The following is a 15,662-nucleotide window of genomic DNA, read 5'->3' on the forward strand; positions in this document are numbered from 1 at the left end:
TTGTGTACAAAACGCAGCTCAGCGAAAGAAGGATCGAGAAGACCTTCGTTGAACAACTTCGGAACGAAGCTGCTGAGTTGTATCGACAAAGAGTACAAGACAGCAGCTGAGCAAGAACAACTTCCAGATAAAGTATTTCTACTTTGGGTAAAGTTCAGAAGACACAGAAAGCTGTCTAGTTGACCTTACCATAAATGGAGAGACATTCTGCCGGACTGACTAAAAGCTACTCAGCACTGACCGAAGACAGAAGATACTTGAATCTGATTGGCCAAGAGCACTGAGCAGGACTGAGTGACAACGACAGGAAGCCGTTTCACTCCAATGGTTATTTCGAAATTCGAAATGACTGATGCCTCAGACGTCTCTATAAATAGGGCCTTTCAGTTGCTTCATTAACACATAACTTTATCAAGCCATTACGCTGACCAAAATTCTACTCAAAGTTCTGTGAGAAAAAGCAAAGCAAATACTTACACCAAATTCTATATCTTTTGTGTAAAAGTCTAGAGTGATTATTCAATCATCTAAGGTGTCTTAGCAATTGTTGTTTAGGACAAATCTTTATCATTTCTAGAGTAGAAAGGAGAGGCTGAGTACTCGGTTATAGTACTCAGCGAGAGATTAGGAGTGAGTAGAGGTATAGAGGAAGGTACTCTTGTTATACTCAGCTTCTAAGTTGTAAAAGGTTTGATGCTCTACCATTAAAGAGCTCAGTAGAGAATTCGAAAGCTCGGAACATGTTCCGGGGACAGGACGTAGGCTTAGAGGCCGAACCTGGATAAATCTGCTGAGTAACATCTTTCTAACCTTAAACTCCTTAATATATATATTGCTTGCTTAAACAAAACTGACCAAGTAAAGAGGTCACGCTGATTTGTGTGTATTGAGTATCTGAGTTCAGGAATAGACTCAAGTGCTATCTCTTGACTCAAAGAAAGAAGCTGACTTAGTTACCAGTTGACTAAGCTAGTGTCTTAAGTTACTCAGCGCGCTGTGTAATCCTTTTTCAAAGAAAAAGAAGTCAGCCTTAACGTACTAAAATTTTAAACAGTTCCTATCCCCCCCTTGGAACTAACTTGTTACGTTATAAGGGACCAACAATATTCGCCTAGAACGGCCATGTATTGATCGCCTGATACAGAAATGTTACGGCGTATCAAGCAAAGGGATCCGACAGGCGGATCATCGAGACCTCACCACGAGGGATCCGCGTGCGAACCTATGTGGCGAATCGCCATAACCTCTCAATCCGCCAGCGGAACAGCTGAGCCGATCCCGCAATAAAGACCATTAATAAGCTATTAATAAGCTAATGGGCATACTTAAAGGAAACCACCAACCGCCATAAATGAAGCATTAATTGAGACTTTCTAGTTACTAATGGTTACAACTTCACTACTATATATAGCTTGTATCTCGAGCTATCAAGGTACACATACACACAATCCTAGAAACCCTACTTTATCAATTCAGTTTACTCTTTCATACTTTATACTGACTTTGGCATCGGAGCTTCCCCCCGTCGAACCCAACGACGCCCCCCACAGGGACGGAAGCTGAACAGAAATTCTCCACAAGTCATCAATTGGTGCAGTGAACATTGAACCCTAACCAAACAAGGGTTTACGTTCGTATTTTAAACACATGATGAGTGGAGAGCAAAATCCCACCTCAGGGATTGAAACACCGTTGGTAACACCGTCAAGCCAACCTGTAACTAGTGCTGGACGCGTTGATATAAGCACTCTTGCGACGCATGATGGAAGGAGTATGTCGCCGGATACATTCATCGACACATGTGCGGGATCCATAGGAAGAGCGTTTGGTCCTGAGATGGAGAGTCGCCTAAGGTCGTTCATGATAGTTCTAAAGCTTCGGCGCACAAATCCTACATCATCTCAATGGCCACAGGCAGCTATAGGATCAAACGCCCATAACTCTTCATTCTTCCAAACTCAACCCATGGATTCCATGGTGACTACTACCGTAGCAGGTAATAACCCGCCACTCAATCGGAAATTATTTTCTGATGGAGCGGAGGGCAGTCGAAGGAATAACCAAACTCTCCCAGAGAGGTCAGCAAGCCATGGGATGATTCTGGGCGGATCAGGTGTCCCAAGTCACCCGCGGTCAAGTCTCCCAGAAGGCGGATCAGAAGGTCGAAGACACAAAAAGCGGATAAAGGGGAAAAGCAGGCGATCAAAATCACCTTCGCCCCCAAGACAAAGATCTTCCCGTCGGGGTAGATCACCCCCGTCCTCCGGTCGTAGACAGAGCAAGAGGCCAGTAGAGACACCACGTCTGGATAGGCCACCACCCCCGCCAAACCAATGAGAGGATAGACACGCTCTTCCAGGAGACCACAGAGGTGATGATGGACAAGCTCCTCCTGGGGGACCCAGTGGTGGAGGTGGGCGTTCGCTATCAGATCCGTTGTCTAGCTCTAGCTCCTCATCTTCTCCGAGTAGATCGCCACGTAGGGGACGCACCATGGCGGGTCCAGAAAATTTTGATGATCGAGTTAGAGCTGCGGTGCTCCGCATAAATGAAGAGAATGCCAGACATAACCCATTCGCCAATCGTGATTCGCCCTTTACGGCATGAATCGAAGCTGAGGAAATAGACAGGCATTTCAAAATACCTAATATCCCGGTGTACATGGGTGCAAACAACCCCGAGGCCAATGCCAGAAAGTACAGAATGTTGCTCAGCCTTAACCGTGCAAGTGAGGCGGTATTATGCCGGATGTTTATCACCACATTAGGAGGCCCCGCTTATGATTGGTTCTAATCTTTACCTCCCGAATCGATAGACAGATGGGATCAGTTGAGTAGGGAGTTTTGTGCTAAATTCGCTGGATGTATCCCTCCAGTGGTCAAGTCACGGAAGCTTTTTGAATTAAAGCAGAAGGCGAATGAACCCCTTCGAGAATATGTAGACAATTTCAACAAATTGTGTATACGAATTATCGATGTGGATGTCTCCATGACAACGGAAGCTCTAGCGAAAAACACCACGTGTAAAAGCTTGCAGGAAGATTTAATTCGGAAGAAGCCCAGAAATATGGCAGAATTAATTGAAAGATGCAAGGACTTCATGGAGGTAGATGACATCCGCAGAGAGTCATTGTCTCTACCCAAGAAGGACAGAGGTGAATCTCGCCATCGAGATAAGGAGAAAGACAAGCACCAGGATTCATCCTCTAGAGGTCGGCGAAGGGGCTCTAAGAACAAATCGGCATTTGTGTCATCATTTACGCCGGTCAATGCCTCTAAAAGCGAAGTGTTAATGTGGATTGAGAACAGCCAGCACAAGCGGAGCATTTCATACCCCGAACCAAAAGGGGGGGAGTACACCAACACCGGGAAAAATCCTAAAAATTATTGCAAATACCACAGGAAGAATGGCCATGACACGGACACATGCTGGGAGTTAGCCAAAGAGATAGAAAGGCTTATCGAAAGAGGAAAGTTGGACAGGTTCGTCCAAAATGATAGCAAGAAGGGAGATGGTGATAGATTCAGGGATGATCAGAAGAAGAAGGCAAAAGGGACCATCAATGTGATAACAGGCGGACCTGGGTACCAACCTATGTTGAAAAAGGAAAAAACCACTGCTCTGGATATGGCATCACTTAATCGCCCTTTTGCAGATGCCGGCCCGGAGATCTCTCCTCATGCGGACGCCTTGGTCATTACTATGATGGTGGAAGGCTGGGAGATGAAAGGAATGATGATTGATACCGGAAGTTCATGCAATGTCATCACAAGAGGAGCATTCGCCAAGCTCATGGTCGACCCAATCCAAGTGGAAACCACCATAGTGGACATTCTGGGAGTAACAGGGCACATCATCCAAACAAAGGGCCAGGTAACATTAGATTGTGAGTTAGCAGATGAAGATCAAATTTGGAAAGGAGATCTGGAATTTTCCATCCTAGATGGCCAGTTAGCTTACAATATCATCCTTGGTCGACCCTTTATCTCTGAAGCTGCAGCCCTTATCTCCATACGCCACTTAACTCTTTACATCCCCACGGCCAAGGGAGGTGTAATGATCAGAGGAAGCCAAAAAGTGGCTCAGGAGACGTATTCGGCATCGTTAATGATTCGCCCACAGTCTAAAGATGAAGACGAGGAAGAACTTGTCACAATGGCCTTAGGTGAAACAGAGATGTACCTCATGGCGGATGAAAAACAGGTACGGATGGCTAAAGGGCTAAAGGGAGAAATTAAGGAAGCTATCACTAAGGTTCTTCATGAGTCAAAAGATGTCTTTGCGTGGAAAGATGAGATTCTTCCCGGGATTAGTCCAGATGTGATCACTCAAAAACTCAACATCGACAAAGACGCGGTACCGGTGGCACAAAAACGGAGAAACCATGGCCCTGAAAGGCAGAAGGTGATAGAGGAGGAGATCACCAAGCTCAAACGAGCGGATGCCATCGAAGAGGTACTTTATACACAGTGGCTGGCGAATGTGGTTCTAGTCAAGAAAGCAGGTGGATCATATCGCATGTGTATCGACTTCATAGATCTCAACAAAGCTTGTCCCAAAGACAACTACCCCCTGCCATGTATTGATATCCTAGTAGATGGAACCGCGGGACACGCCATGTACTCCTTCACCGACGTGAAGTCGAGTTATCACTAGATCCCAATGGAGCCTTCGGATAGAATCAAAACTTCATTCGTGACTCACCAAGCCACCTATTGCTTCAAAGTCATGCCCTTTGGGCTTAAGAACGCGGGTGCAACCTATCAGCGGATGATGAACAAAATATTCGACGGAAGCAAATGTGATAACTTTTCTGTCTATGTGGATGATATGATCATCAAAAGTACCAATGTAGAGAAGCATGCGGAGGATATAAAGGAGGTATTGGGCGTACTCGGCACCACAACATTAAATTGAACCCGGAGAAATGTACTTTTGGAGCAACATATGGAAAGTTCTTGGGATTCATGATTAGCCAGAAGGGAGTAAGCCCAAACCCTGACAAGATCAAAGCAGTCTTGGAGATGAAAGCGCCGCAGAATATTAGGGAAGTACAACGTCTTAACGGGCGTATCGTAGCCTTGGGCAGGTTTATCTCATGTTCAGCCCGACGATGCCAACCCTTTTATGAAGTAATCAAGAAGCAAAAGGCGTTTGAATGGAGCGAGGATTGTGAGAAAGCCTTCCAAGGGATCAAACAGTTTCTTACGGAACCACCCCTAATGAGTCGACCCTTGAAAGGTGAGAATCTCTACATGTATGTCTCATTTACAGATAAAGCCGTTTGCACGGTCATGATAAGGGAAGAAGAGGGCCAGCAATATCCTATCTATTACGTGAGCAAAGTATTAAAGGATGCTGAAACCCGATATTCCAAACTGGATAAAATGGCAATGGCCGTCGTCACCACGTCAATACGCCTCAGGCCTTACTTTCAAGCTCATACTGTCATAGTTCGTACAAGTATACCAATGAGGAAAGTGTTGCAAAAGCCAGAAACTTCAGGAAGGTTGATGGAATGGGCAATCCGCCTAGGAGAGTTCGATGTTCGTTATGAAAGCCGATCAGCCCTGAAAAGTCAAGTCTTGGCAGACTTTGTGAATGAATTCACTGAAGAGGGAATAAATCTCCCCAAATCCAAAGTTGAAGAATGGACAATGTACACAGATGGAGCTTCTTCGGCAGAAGGTGCAGGTATAGGCATCGTGATCAAAAGTCCCCAATATATAAAGCTACACTACGCAGCAAAATTGGATTTCCTCGCAACCAACAATGCAGCTGAGTATGAGGCCTTAATATTGGGACTACGCCTGCTAAAGGAAATCACTCCCGAGCGGATCGTAATCTACAGCGACTCCAAATTAATGGTCAACCAGGTGATCAAAAATTTCGAGGTCAAAGATGACATTCTTGCCAAATATGTTGAAGAGGTAAAGAAACTGCTAAATCACCTCGAAGCCAAAGACACCAAGTGGGAATTGATCTATGTACCCCGAGGATCCAACACAGAGGCTGATCACCTAGCCAAAATGGCTTCAAGCAAGGAGCATTGGGCGGATCTTCAATGCCCGTTTGAGGTTAAGACAGCACCGACATTCGCCTCGGAGACGGTATCCTTACTCATGTCTGTGGAGAATGATTGGAGGTCACCAATCCGCCAGTATCTAACAGATGGAGCTTTGCCTTTGGACAAGGAAGAAGCTCGGCGGATCGTAAGAAAGGCGGCCTATTTCTCCGTGATAAATGATTGCCTATACAGGAAGTCTTTTAGCCACCCCTGGCTGAAATGCATCGTGCCGGAAGAGGGACAACAGATCCTCAAAGAGTTGCATGAAGGCGCATGTGGAGCCCATGAGGCATCTGCCTCCATTTTGAAGAAATCCAGGTTAGCAGGATTTTATTGGCCTACAGCGGAACTCGATGCTCAAAAGTTTGTGGAGTCTTGCCATAATTGTCAGATTCACGCAAATGAATCACACACTGCTAAGCACCTTCAAAGGCCCATCATCGAAGGTCGACCCTTTGCGGTCTGGGGAATTGACATCGTTGGACCATTTCCTCCTACCAAAAGATAGAGGAAGTATGTTGTAGTGGCTGTGGATCATTTCACCAAATGGGTAGAGGCGGAGGCTGTCTCCTCTATCAATGTTGAACGAATGGTGGAGTTCGTCAAGGATAACATCGTAGGAAGGTATGGAGTTCCTCATACGATTATCACTGATAATGGAACGCAATTCAACTGTGCAGAGTTCAAAACTTTCTGTGAAGCATTGGGCATTCTGAACAGATTCACCTCAGTTTATTATCCTCAATCAAACGGTATGACCGAAGTTACAAATCGGACGATCGTTAAAGGAATAAAGAAAAGATTGGGAGAGCATGATAAGAAATGGGCGGATCAGTTAACGAGCGTCCTATGGGCGTATCGCACGACTCCTAGAACAGCCACAGGCGAGACGCCATTCGCCCTTTCTCACGGTGTAGAAGCTGTAATCCCAGTTGAAATACAAGTCCCAAGTGACAGAGTTGCATTTTATTACGAAGATGAAAACAGCCAAAGATTGAAAGAAAGTCTTGATCAAGTGGAGGAAAGGCGAGAAAAGGCATACGTACGCATGGCGGCTTACAAGCAGCGGATCACAGCCTATCATGACAAAAATGCCAAACTTGTAAACTTGAATGTGGGAGACCTCGTACTCCGCAAAGCAGACAAAATCCAATCTAAAGAAGGGAAAGGAAAGCTGGGACTCACCTGGACAGGTCCGTACAGAATAGTCGACAAGATTGGGTTCGCCACATTTAAAATTCAAGACATGGAGGGAAATACGCTGCCGCATACATGGAATCTCCAAAATCTCCGCAAATATTTCGCCAGAAAATAGAATGTAAACAAGGTCTTGAGTACTCTTTTTCCTTTAGTAAACTTTTTTTCCCATGAGGTTTTTCTTATTAAAGGTTTTAATGAGGCTCACATATAAGACCCGCTTGCTGTAATAAAGCGTATCACCAATCAATAAAAGGCAATTGTTCTCTTGTCAATATTCTTTTTTAAGTATTTTCTTGCAGCAAGCGGGTCTTATATGTCATGGGCGGATCAATCCTTAAATGATCACCATTAGAGATAGAGTTAAAACATTTCTCGGACGCGAGATCTTTACACTCTCTTGCATCCTTCCCAAAGAAGGGTTCATAAGTCCTAAGGGCGGATCGATTCACCTCAAAGATAGGAAGCAAATTGATCCCCTAAGGCAGCTTAACTTCATCTAAAGGAATAAAACAGCTTTAAACCTTCACAAAGGTTCACACAATGGAGTATGGCTGGCCACCTACTTCAAATCAATCCTAAAATCTATAAATTTACTTGCACAAAGCATAAAGTAAACATAAATAGTTATAGCAAGGACTAAAAATTGTACTTAGTTTTACAAAACTAAACATTAACAGGAGCATCCTCCTTAGCATCTTTTACATTAGATGCGCCCTCCAAAGGGGCTTCTTTCTCTACAGAAATAATCTCTCCTTGAGGAGTGGTACCATCGGTTATCAGCTCCATATTCTGGTCACCCGCCTTCGGAGGCACTTTATCGAGGACCTCTGGCTCAAGATCGATAAGGGGTTTGCTTTCCTCGACGGATCCATTCATCACCTTGCGAATGTAATCACGGATATAGTCCTTGACTTCCGGGATTTTGCGATACTTGAGGACCACATCCACGTCAGGAACCACGAACTCCGAATCTGTAAAATTAATCTCGGGATACGCCAGTTGGACATACGCCATGATCCACTCGCCATAATAGTAAGCTCGCTCCCCTGCCAGGATCTCCGTTTCATCTAAAACAGCTTCATGTTCTTTAGCATCCGCATCAATTTGCGCCTTCAATTTAAGGATCTCAGCATCCTTTAGGGCAATAGCGGACGCATCGTTCTCATTAGCGACGGTGATCTCCTTCTCCAACCTTTCTATGGTTGCCTTATCCGCCACTCCTTGAAGGAGATCCGCTTCCATGGCGCGCATACGGGTATATACCTATCAATGCAAAAACCCAATTCAAGCGAAAGCGCGACAACGAAAATCTCCCCCAAAGGAGATCACTCTTTCATCCAAAAATGCAAAAGGATAGAAAGAATTTACCGTGAGAAGCTCCATTTTTCCCATCTGAACATGGGCTGATCCTAGGATCTCGTTTTGACTCTTCCGTACCTCGCCTAATTGACCAAGAGCTTTGTCCAGGTCATTAATGACAGACTCATTCCTCAAAGATCCCTCGTCACCATATTTGGCGGACCAGTAACCGCCTAGATCAGGCTTGACCATCTGCACAAAGATTGGAAGGTCGAAACTTAGATTCACAATGTGGAAAGAAGAAACATCAAAATAGCTTACATGTTCCTTCTCCACAGCAGGTATCGCGGCTCTCATGGCATCCGCCATAAACTTTCGTCCGCCGAACACTGCAGACTTCTTCTTCTTCTGCAGAGGAAGATCAGCCATTGTATCAGCGGGACGCTTTCCTGTGCCATTCTGGGGATCCGCTGCCTGCTCCTTCTTTCGAGCTGCCTCCTCCTTCTGTTTCTTGCGTATCTCTATAAGAGCGTGACTGGCCTTAGACAAACCCCTGACAAAAGAACCGTAAAATAATCAAGGTTCAAGTGATCTCATTCCCTTCCCGGCGGATCAAAGGGATGCCATTCATCATGAAGTCCAAGGCATCGGCGTATGTCCAAGCCTCCGCCTTGACACTTTTCATGACATTCGCCACTTGCTCATCACTGTCTGTCAATATTCGCATGTCTCCAGCCATATGCAAGGGCCTGGCACCCCAAACCGACGGAAAGCCTAGAGATTCGCCCTCCTTTATCTTTACATAGAAGAACTTTTCATTCCAAAGATGGACATTGGACATCTTGCCGCTAAACGGCGAATAGGTTCCAAACTTAGCAAATGTGTAAAAAGACTCGGCTTTTCGTTTCGTCGGTTCGTGAAGAGTTCGGAAGACACGATGTTACAAACTACCCCTAAATTTGAAGCTAAGTAACAATCCCGAGCTACATCTAACCAGCCATTTGGATGCAGCTGGCTGACAGTGATGTCAAAGCAAGCTAAGATGTCCGCCATCATCTTAGGAAAAGGAAGCCGGAACCCTCTTTCTACGTGACAACTATATACAGATAAATACCCCGTTGGCGGACAGGCGGGTCACTGATGAGCTTCCGCCAACATAGTCTCATATTCTTTTATCCAAGGAAAACGATCCGCCAGACTCGCTAGATCCGCGGTGCTCATACGAGAGGAAGTGGACTCCGCACGAGGCGTCTTTTTCCTAGATGGGGCTGAAGAAGATGCCTCCATCCCCGAAAACCACCTAGAATCTATCGCCGGAGCAAGACGAGCAACGGCGATGGGACGGTTCCAAATCCTACCTGAACGAGTTCGACCGCTATTACACGCCGAGTTACGCAACTCAGCTAAATCGCAACTAACAGTACCTTCGGAAGAATTAGAATTCTCCAAAGAGGAAGAAGTCCAGCTAACTACGGTTTCGGAAGAAGTAGTCAAATTAAAAAACTCAAAAGTAGACCCAGAAGATGAAGAGGAACTCCTAAACATTCAGCAATCAAAGCAAAAATTCACTGACATGTGAGTTAAAAGCTCTGCAAGATTTCGAACTCTGGAAGAACTCTGGGCAAAGGAACTCGACGAAAATGGGAGAAGAATGCAAATGCAAAAGAAAGAGAAAGAGAGGAAGGAAGAAGACGATTTCTCTCCCCTCGGGCGGCGCGCCCATGACACGTGTCACCCGTCGATTGGCATCGAACAGAGTGACCATTAATGCAAGTCATCATGACGGTGCGCGAAGAAGCTCAAAAGCCCTAATGGACTTTAAAGGAACTTTAGGGGGGCTTCTGATAACATTGGGATATTATCCAAAGGATCAAAGGAGATATTCGCCTAGAACGGCCACGTATTGATCGCCTGATACTGGAATTTTACGGCGTATTAAGCAAGGGGATCCGACAGGCGGATCACCGAGACCTCACCACGAGGGATCCGCGTGCGAACCTATGTGGCGAATCGCCATAACCTCTCAATCCGCCAGCGGAACAGCTGAGCCGATCCCGTAATAAAAACCATTAATAAGCTATTAATAAGCTAACAAGCATACTTAAAGGAAACCAGTAACCGCCATTAATAAAGCATTAATGGAGACTTTCTAGTTACTAATGGTTACAACTTCACTACTATATATAGCTTGTATCTCGAGCTATCAAGATACACATACACACAATCCTAGAAACCCTACTTTATCAATTTAGTTTACTCTTTCATACTTTATACTGACTTTGGCATCGGAGCTTCCCCCCGTCGAACCCAACGATGCCCCCCACAGGGACGGAAGCATCAAGATCCATGCAAAACCAGCATAATTGACAATGATGTTACTCATTTTGAAAGAGAAAAATCCAGAAATTGAATTAATTTGAACCAGGTTTCAGCATCTGAACAACCTTCTTCCATGAAACCCTGCTAGAAATGTCATTCCACCATCTCCCAACATTCTTCCTGGAAGTGATGAGCTCTCTCCTATCTATTGCAGCAACTAGATACTGCGCGTTAGGCAAGTGCGATATATCTGCCAAAGAGAAATCTTCTCCAGCCAAGAATCGACTCTCTCCGAGCCTTTTCTCGTAAATGTCGAGCACTTTTCCAAGCTTTGCTTCGTTCTGCTTTATCAGACTTTCATTTTGCGGGATCTTCATTATGGGCGCAAATGCTAGCTGAAAAACAAGAGTTCCGCTTGGTGGGTTGAAGCTCTGCCCTTCAGCTTCTATCCATTGATCTATTGATGCTTTGGACAATTTATTTGTTTCCTTATAAGGATTTGTTTCCTTTGTATTGCATATGTATCGACAAATTGATCTTGACTCTGTCATGGAACCCGTTCAAAAAATGGTGTGTATTCGAATCTTGAAGGGGTGAAATTGATTGTGGAGAGAGAAGAAGATGAACAGTAACATGAATAAAATTGACGAAGAAGATGAATAGGAAAAGTCTAGAAGGGAGAGGTTGTATTTAATTAATAATACCAACACTTTTTTTTTAATAAAATGTAGAGTTTGAAAGAGTTTGTTTTATTGATTCAATTGATTTTAGACAGAGAAAGAAGAAAAAAATATAAAAGAGAGAAAAGAGGAGAGAGATAGTGTAATTGTATTTCATTTTTAATTTTGTGGTTTGGTTGTAATAATTAGATAATATGAGGGGTTAAATTATAAAAGAAATAAATATAAAGACCAAATTAACTCTTTTTCCTTTGACTTTTAACACCGTTAGTCAATTTGGCCTGTGTTTGCTAACGGAATGAACCTCAAGGTACTATTTTGTAAATTTTTAAACCACATGGGTGCTGATAAAAAACAAGTATAACCAAAAGGTTTATTTTTATACTTTTCCCATAAATAAACGGTAGGAATATAATATAAACACAAAAAAAAAATGAGCTTTAAAAGAAAAATGAAAAAGACAATCACGTGCGAAAAACATAAGAATTATACAACGGAATGTAACCCCAATTAAAGATATTTTAGGTAATTAATGATCCTTTTCTAAAAATGAATGAATAGCTTTAAGCCTTTAACTGTATTTCTCTATATAATTAGCATCATAGTTTGATAATGTAAATTGATTTGTAATGTTAGTCAAATATAGGCATTAAATGGAAGTGAGAATTTACTTACAGGTAGAGACAAAAAAGACGACAGAGAGAGGGCATAAGAATTTGTTGGTAAAAAGTCGAGAAATAGTAAAAAGGTTGTCCTCATTCCATTTCCATAGTTTGGTTTGGTTGGGTTGGTCACGTGGACCATCCATGTTCTCATGTGCAGTCTGATCTCTCACTTCTCTCATATAATTATACTTATGGATGAATATGTTGTAAGTTTCAAGGAAGTTTCCTTCCCTCTTTCTCTCATCCTACGTAATTTCGTGCAAGTTAGTTTGAATTAGGACAAAGATTGACCCATCTTTCTTTCTTTCTTTCTCTTTTTTTATACCCACAAAATCAAATTAAATAATACCCTCTCTGTGATTGCCTTTTGTCTCCCACTTCTCTTGTTTTTCATTTTTATATAATAATTCAGGATACACCAGATCACTTATCAATTTATTAGGCATGGCCGGGATGTTGCCTGGTGTTGAATGTGCTCGCCGGAGACGCTTTCATCTAAGCAGTGATAATTCGCCTGGAGGCGGTGTATCCGGTGGTTCTACAAGGAGGACTTCTTTTTGTTTGTATACAAGCAGCCATGAAATTTCTCATTCTTCTGTCTCTTCTCTGGTAAATCTCCATCTTCTTGTCTTCCTTTTGTTTTTGTTTTGGGGATTTCTTCTAATTGAATAAATAAACAAAAAAGCAGAGAATAGTAAAGAAAGAAAATAATGAAAATTCGAAGCTAGGAGCAACTGCACGCCAGGCCAAGGAGAGATTAGATGAGCGCCTCAGAACACAACAAAGGAAATCATCTGCTGCATCCAAAGGGTAGGTACATCATTTCACCTACAACTTCTAAATTACTTCCAATTTTGTCGGTCAAATACTAACTTTACTATTACCGTTATAAATGGTCTAATTATATAGTAAGGTTTTGAAAATTGGATGAATTACATATATAAGGTGTCAATTTTATTGTGTATATTGTTAAAGAAAGTCTTTATCCAGCCATAAATCTCCTTATATGATTAATTTAGATTGCACGTAGAAAACAATATAAATTCAGTCTCAATGTTTATCAATGAAACTATTAAATGTTTTACTAATAGAAATCGACGCATCATATAATTATTTGTGATATTAACTCTTTATATTCAAAGGGCACATCATGCTTCCATTCTAATTATGAAACAAGAATTTATAGATTGGATGAATCCGATGATGGGTGGTGAGAGTCAAGATTGTATAAATATTATATACGAATCCCGGACTTCTAGTGCAAGAAAAAGGGTGAGGGTTGACGAAACATCATCTAATGTATCAATTTATGTTAACCAGGTCTTCAATCTTGTCACTTGATAAACTTTGGGACTGTAATTTTATTGTTTTGTACATTGTCTAAAACAATATGATTTTACTCACAATCTAATTAAGTTTAGATTTAACGGTGATTCAGGTCCACATGAATACTAGTGTTGTGCAACTTATAAGGTTTTTAGTAACTTATACCATGTACTAAATTGAAAAATGGATGTATAATAGGGAAAACACAAGAGTATCTGGAGGAGATGGGAAAAACAGAACGAAGGGTGAAATCCAAACAGGGTCTAGAAAAAAATTCAGTTGGGCAAAGCTGAACTGGAAAGCAAGTGAACAAGAAGAGTGCAGTATCTGTCTGGAAAGGTTCAAGACAGATGATACCCTGGTCCACTTGCCATGTGCTCATAAGTTCCATTGCAAATGTTTGATTCCATGGCTACAAAATAATGCTCATTGTCCTTGTTGTAGAATGGAATTTTTTGTTCAATTTGCCTAATCCTTATGTTTCAATTCTACGTATTGTACATATTGTGAGTACTAGAATTTCTAAGAACTTAGATTCTAGTAATGTAATAACAACCAATTTTTCTTTTTATTTCCTCATTTATGTCATTCCAACATGTAAAATTCATGTTACTTATCTATGATTACAAAGCATGCATATAGAAAACATAAATACAGATAAATTTAATGCTTTCTTAGTTGGAAACCTTTTTTTTTTTTTTTTTTTGTTACAAAAGAAGGCTTAAGAAACAGCCCGGAACATAAAACAAGGAACCCCACATTTATCATCGTTTAAGATGTCTACGTGTCTGTAGAAGGCTCGTCACATTCGTGATCTTCTAAAGAAGACTACTTGTGAAATTTGCTATCCAGTCAGTTACGCTTTTACCTTCTCTATACGTATGAATAAATCGAATCTTCTACGATTTATCCCACAGTTCTTGACACCTCCGAATTAACTAAGAAAAAGGGTGTGTGTAGAATCTGTCGTGAAACCTAGCAACATTCAAGAGTCCAGCTCCACCAGAGGTTACTGTGTGTTAAAAAAACACTTTTTATACTACATTTTTTTTCTTAATTTTAAGAGAGAATTACAAAATTAGCACTTTTTAAGGGGTTAGTTTACATTTCTAAGTCCTTTTAAAAAACTAACCAAAACTAACACATTTCAACAAGTAACTTCCAAGTTTATCCTCATCTTCTTCCTTAACAGTGTCTTTGTCTTTCCTCCTCTCTCTCTCTTTCTCGTGCTCTCTCTCTAAACAACAGAACAATCTACAGAACGACTACGAATACTACAACAATCAATCCAACCCACAATTCATACAACAAAATTTCTACAATCATATAAGTTTTTCATTGGTTTTTAGTTTCATTGAAAAGATTTAAAGCTTAGTCTATTCATCGTTAAGATCTAGCAGGTTGTTTCTCAACAATCCAATGTATATTGTTTCTCTTTATTTTTCATGTTTTTACTGATCGTGCGAACTCCAAAAACAGTGGCATTATTGTCTGAAAATACACTTTGGTTGGAATATCAGTTTCAAATATTTTTCCCCGATAGTGTCGATATCTGTCGATTTCTGTCGATATCCTGTCGATATCCATCGATATTGTATTGGTCGATATCTATCGATATTGTATTTGTCGATATTTGTCGATATCCTGTCGATATTTGTCGATATCCATCCGATATCTGAAATTTAACAAATATCGTCATATCTGTCGATATTGATCAGATATCGACACTGTCGGGGAAAAATGTCTGAAACTGATATTCCAACCAAAATATATTTTCAGACAATAATGCCACTGTTTTTGGGGTTCGCACGATCAGTAAAAACATGAAAAATGAAGAGAAACAATATACATTGGGTTGTTGAGAAACAACTGTTGAAACACCTTTCCACATAATTTTGATTTGACAAAATTGTTTAAGTATAATTGAAAACATATTCTAAACACACTAAGTTTAAATGCTTTGATTTATACTACTAATGTGTTTGTTCAATGTTGAGTTAAATTGTTTATAAGATACAAAGTTTAAAAGGTCTAAGCCCAATTCGGAAGTCAAAGTCCAAGTCAAATAGATTAAGGCAACTCGGCCCGCGTATGTCAAAACATTGT

General features: G+C 41.7%; 1 protein-coding gene across 1 annotated transcript; it reads left to right on the forward strand.

Annotated features, from left to right (window-relative positions):
* Positions 1-12,448: 12,448 nt before the first annotated feature.
* LOC136204052 (probable E3 ubiquitin-protein ligase RHY1A) lies at positions 12,449-14,127 on the forward strand. Its single transcript, XM_065995241.1, has 3 exons — positions 12,449-12,839; positions 12,919-13,040; positions 13,755-14,127. The coding sequence occupies exons 1-3, from the start codon at positions 12,675-12,677 to the stop codon at positions 14,026-14,028; spliced, it is 561 nt and encodes a 186-aa protein (XP_065851313.1). The 5' UTR covers positions 12,449-12,674; the 3' UTR covers positions 14,029-14,127.
* The last annotated feature ends 1,535 nt before the right edge of the window (positions 14,128-15,662 follow it).

The sequence above is a fragment of the Euphorbia lathyris genome, chromosome 8 (assembly GCF_963576675.1).
Source record: "Euphorbia lathyris chromosome 8, ddEupLath1.1, whole genome shotgun sequence".
In the NCBI taxonomy this organism is placed as follows: Eukaryota; Viridiplantae; Streptophyta; class Magnoliopsida; order Malpighiales; family Euphorbiaceae; genus Euphorbia; species Euphorbia lathyris.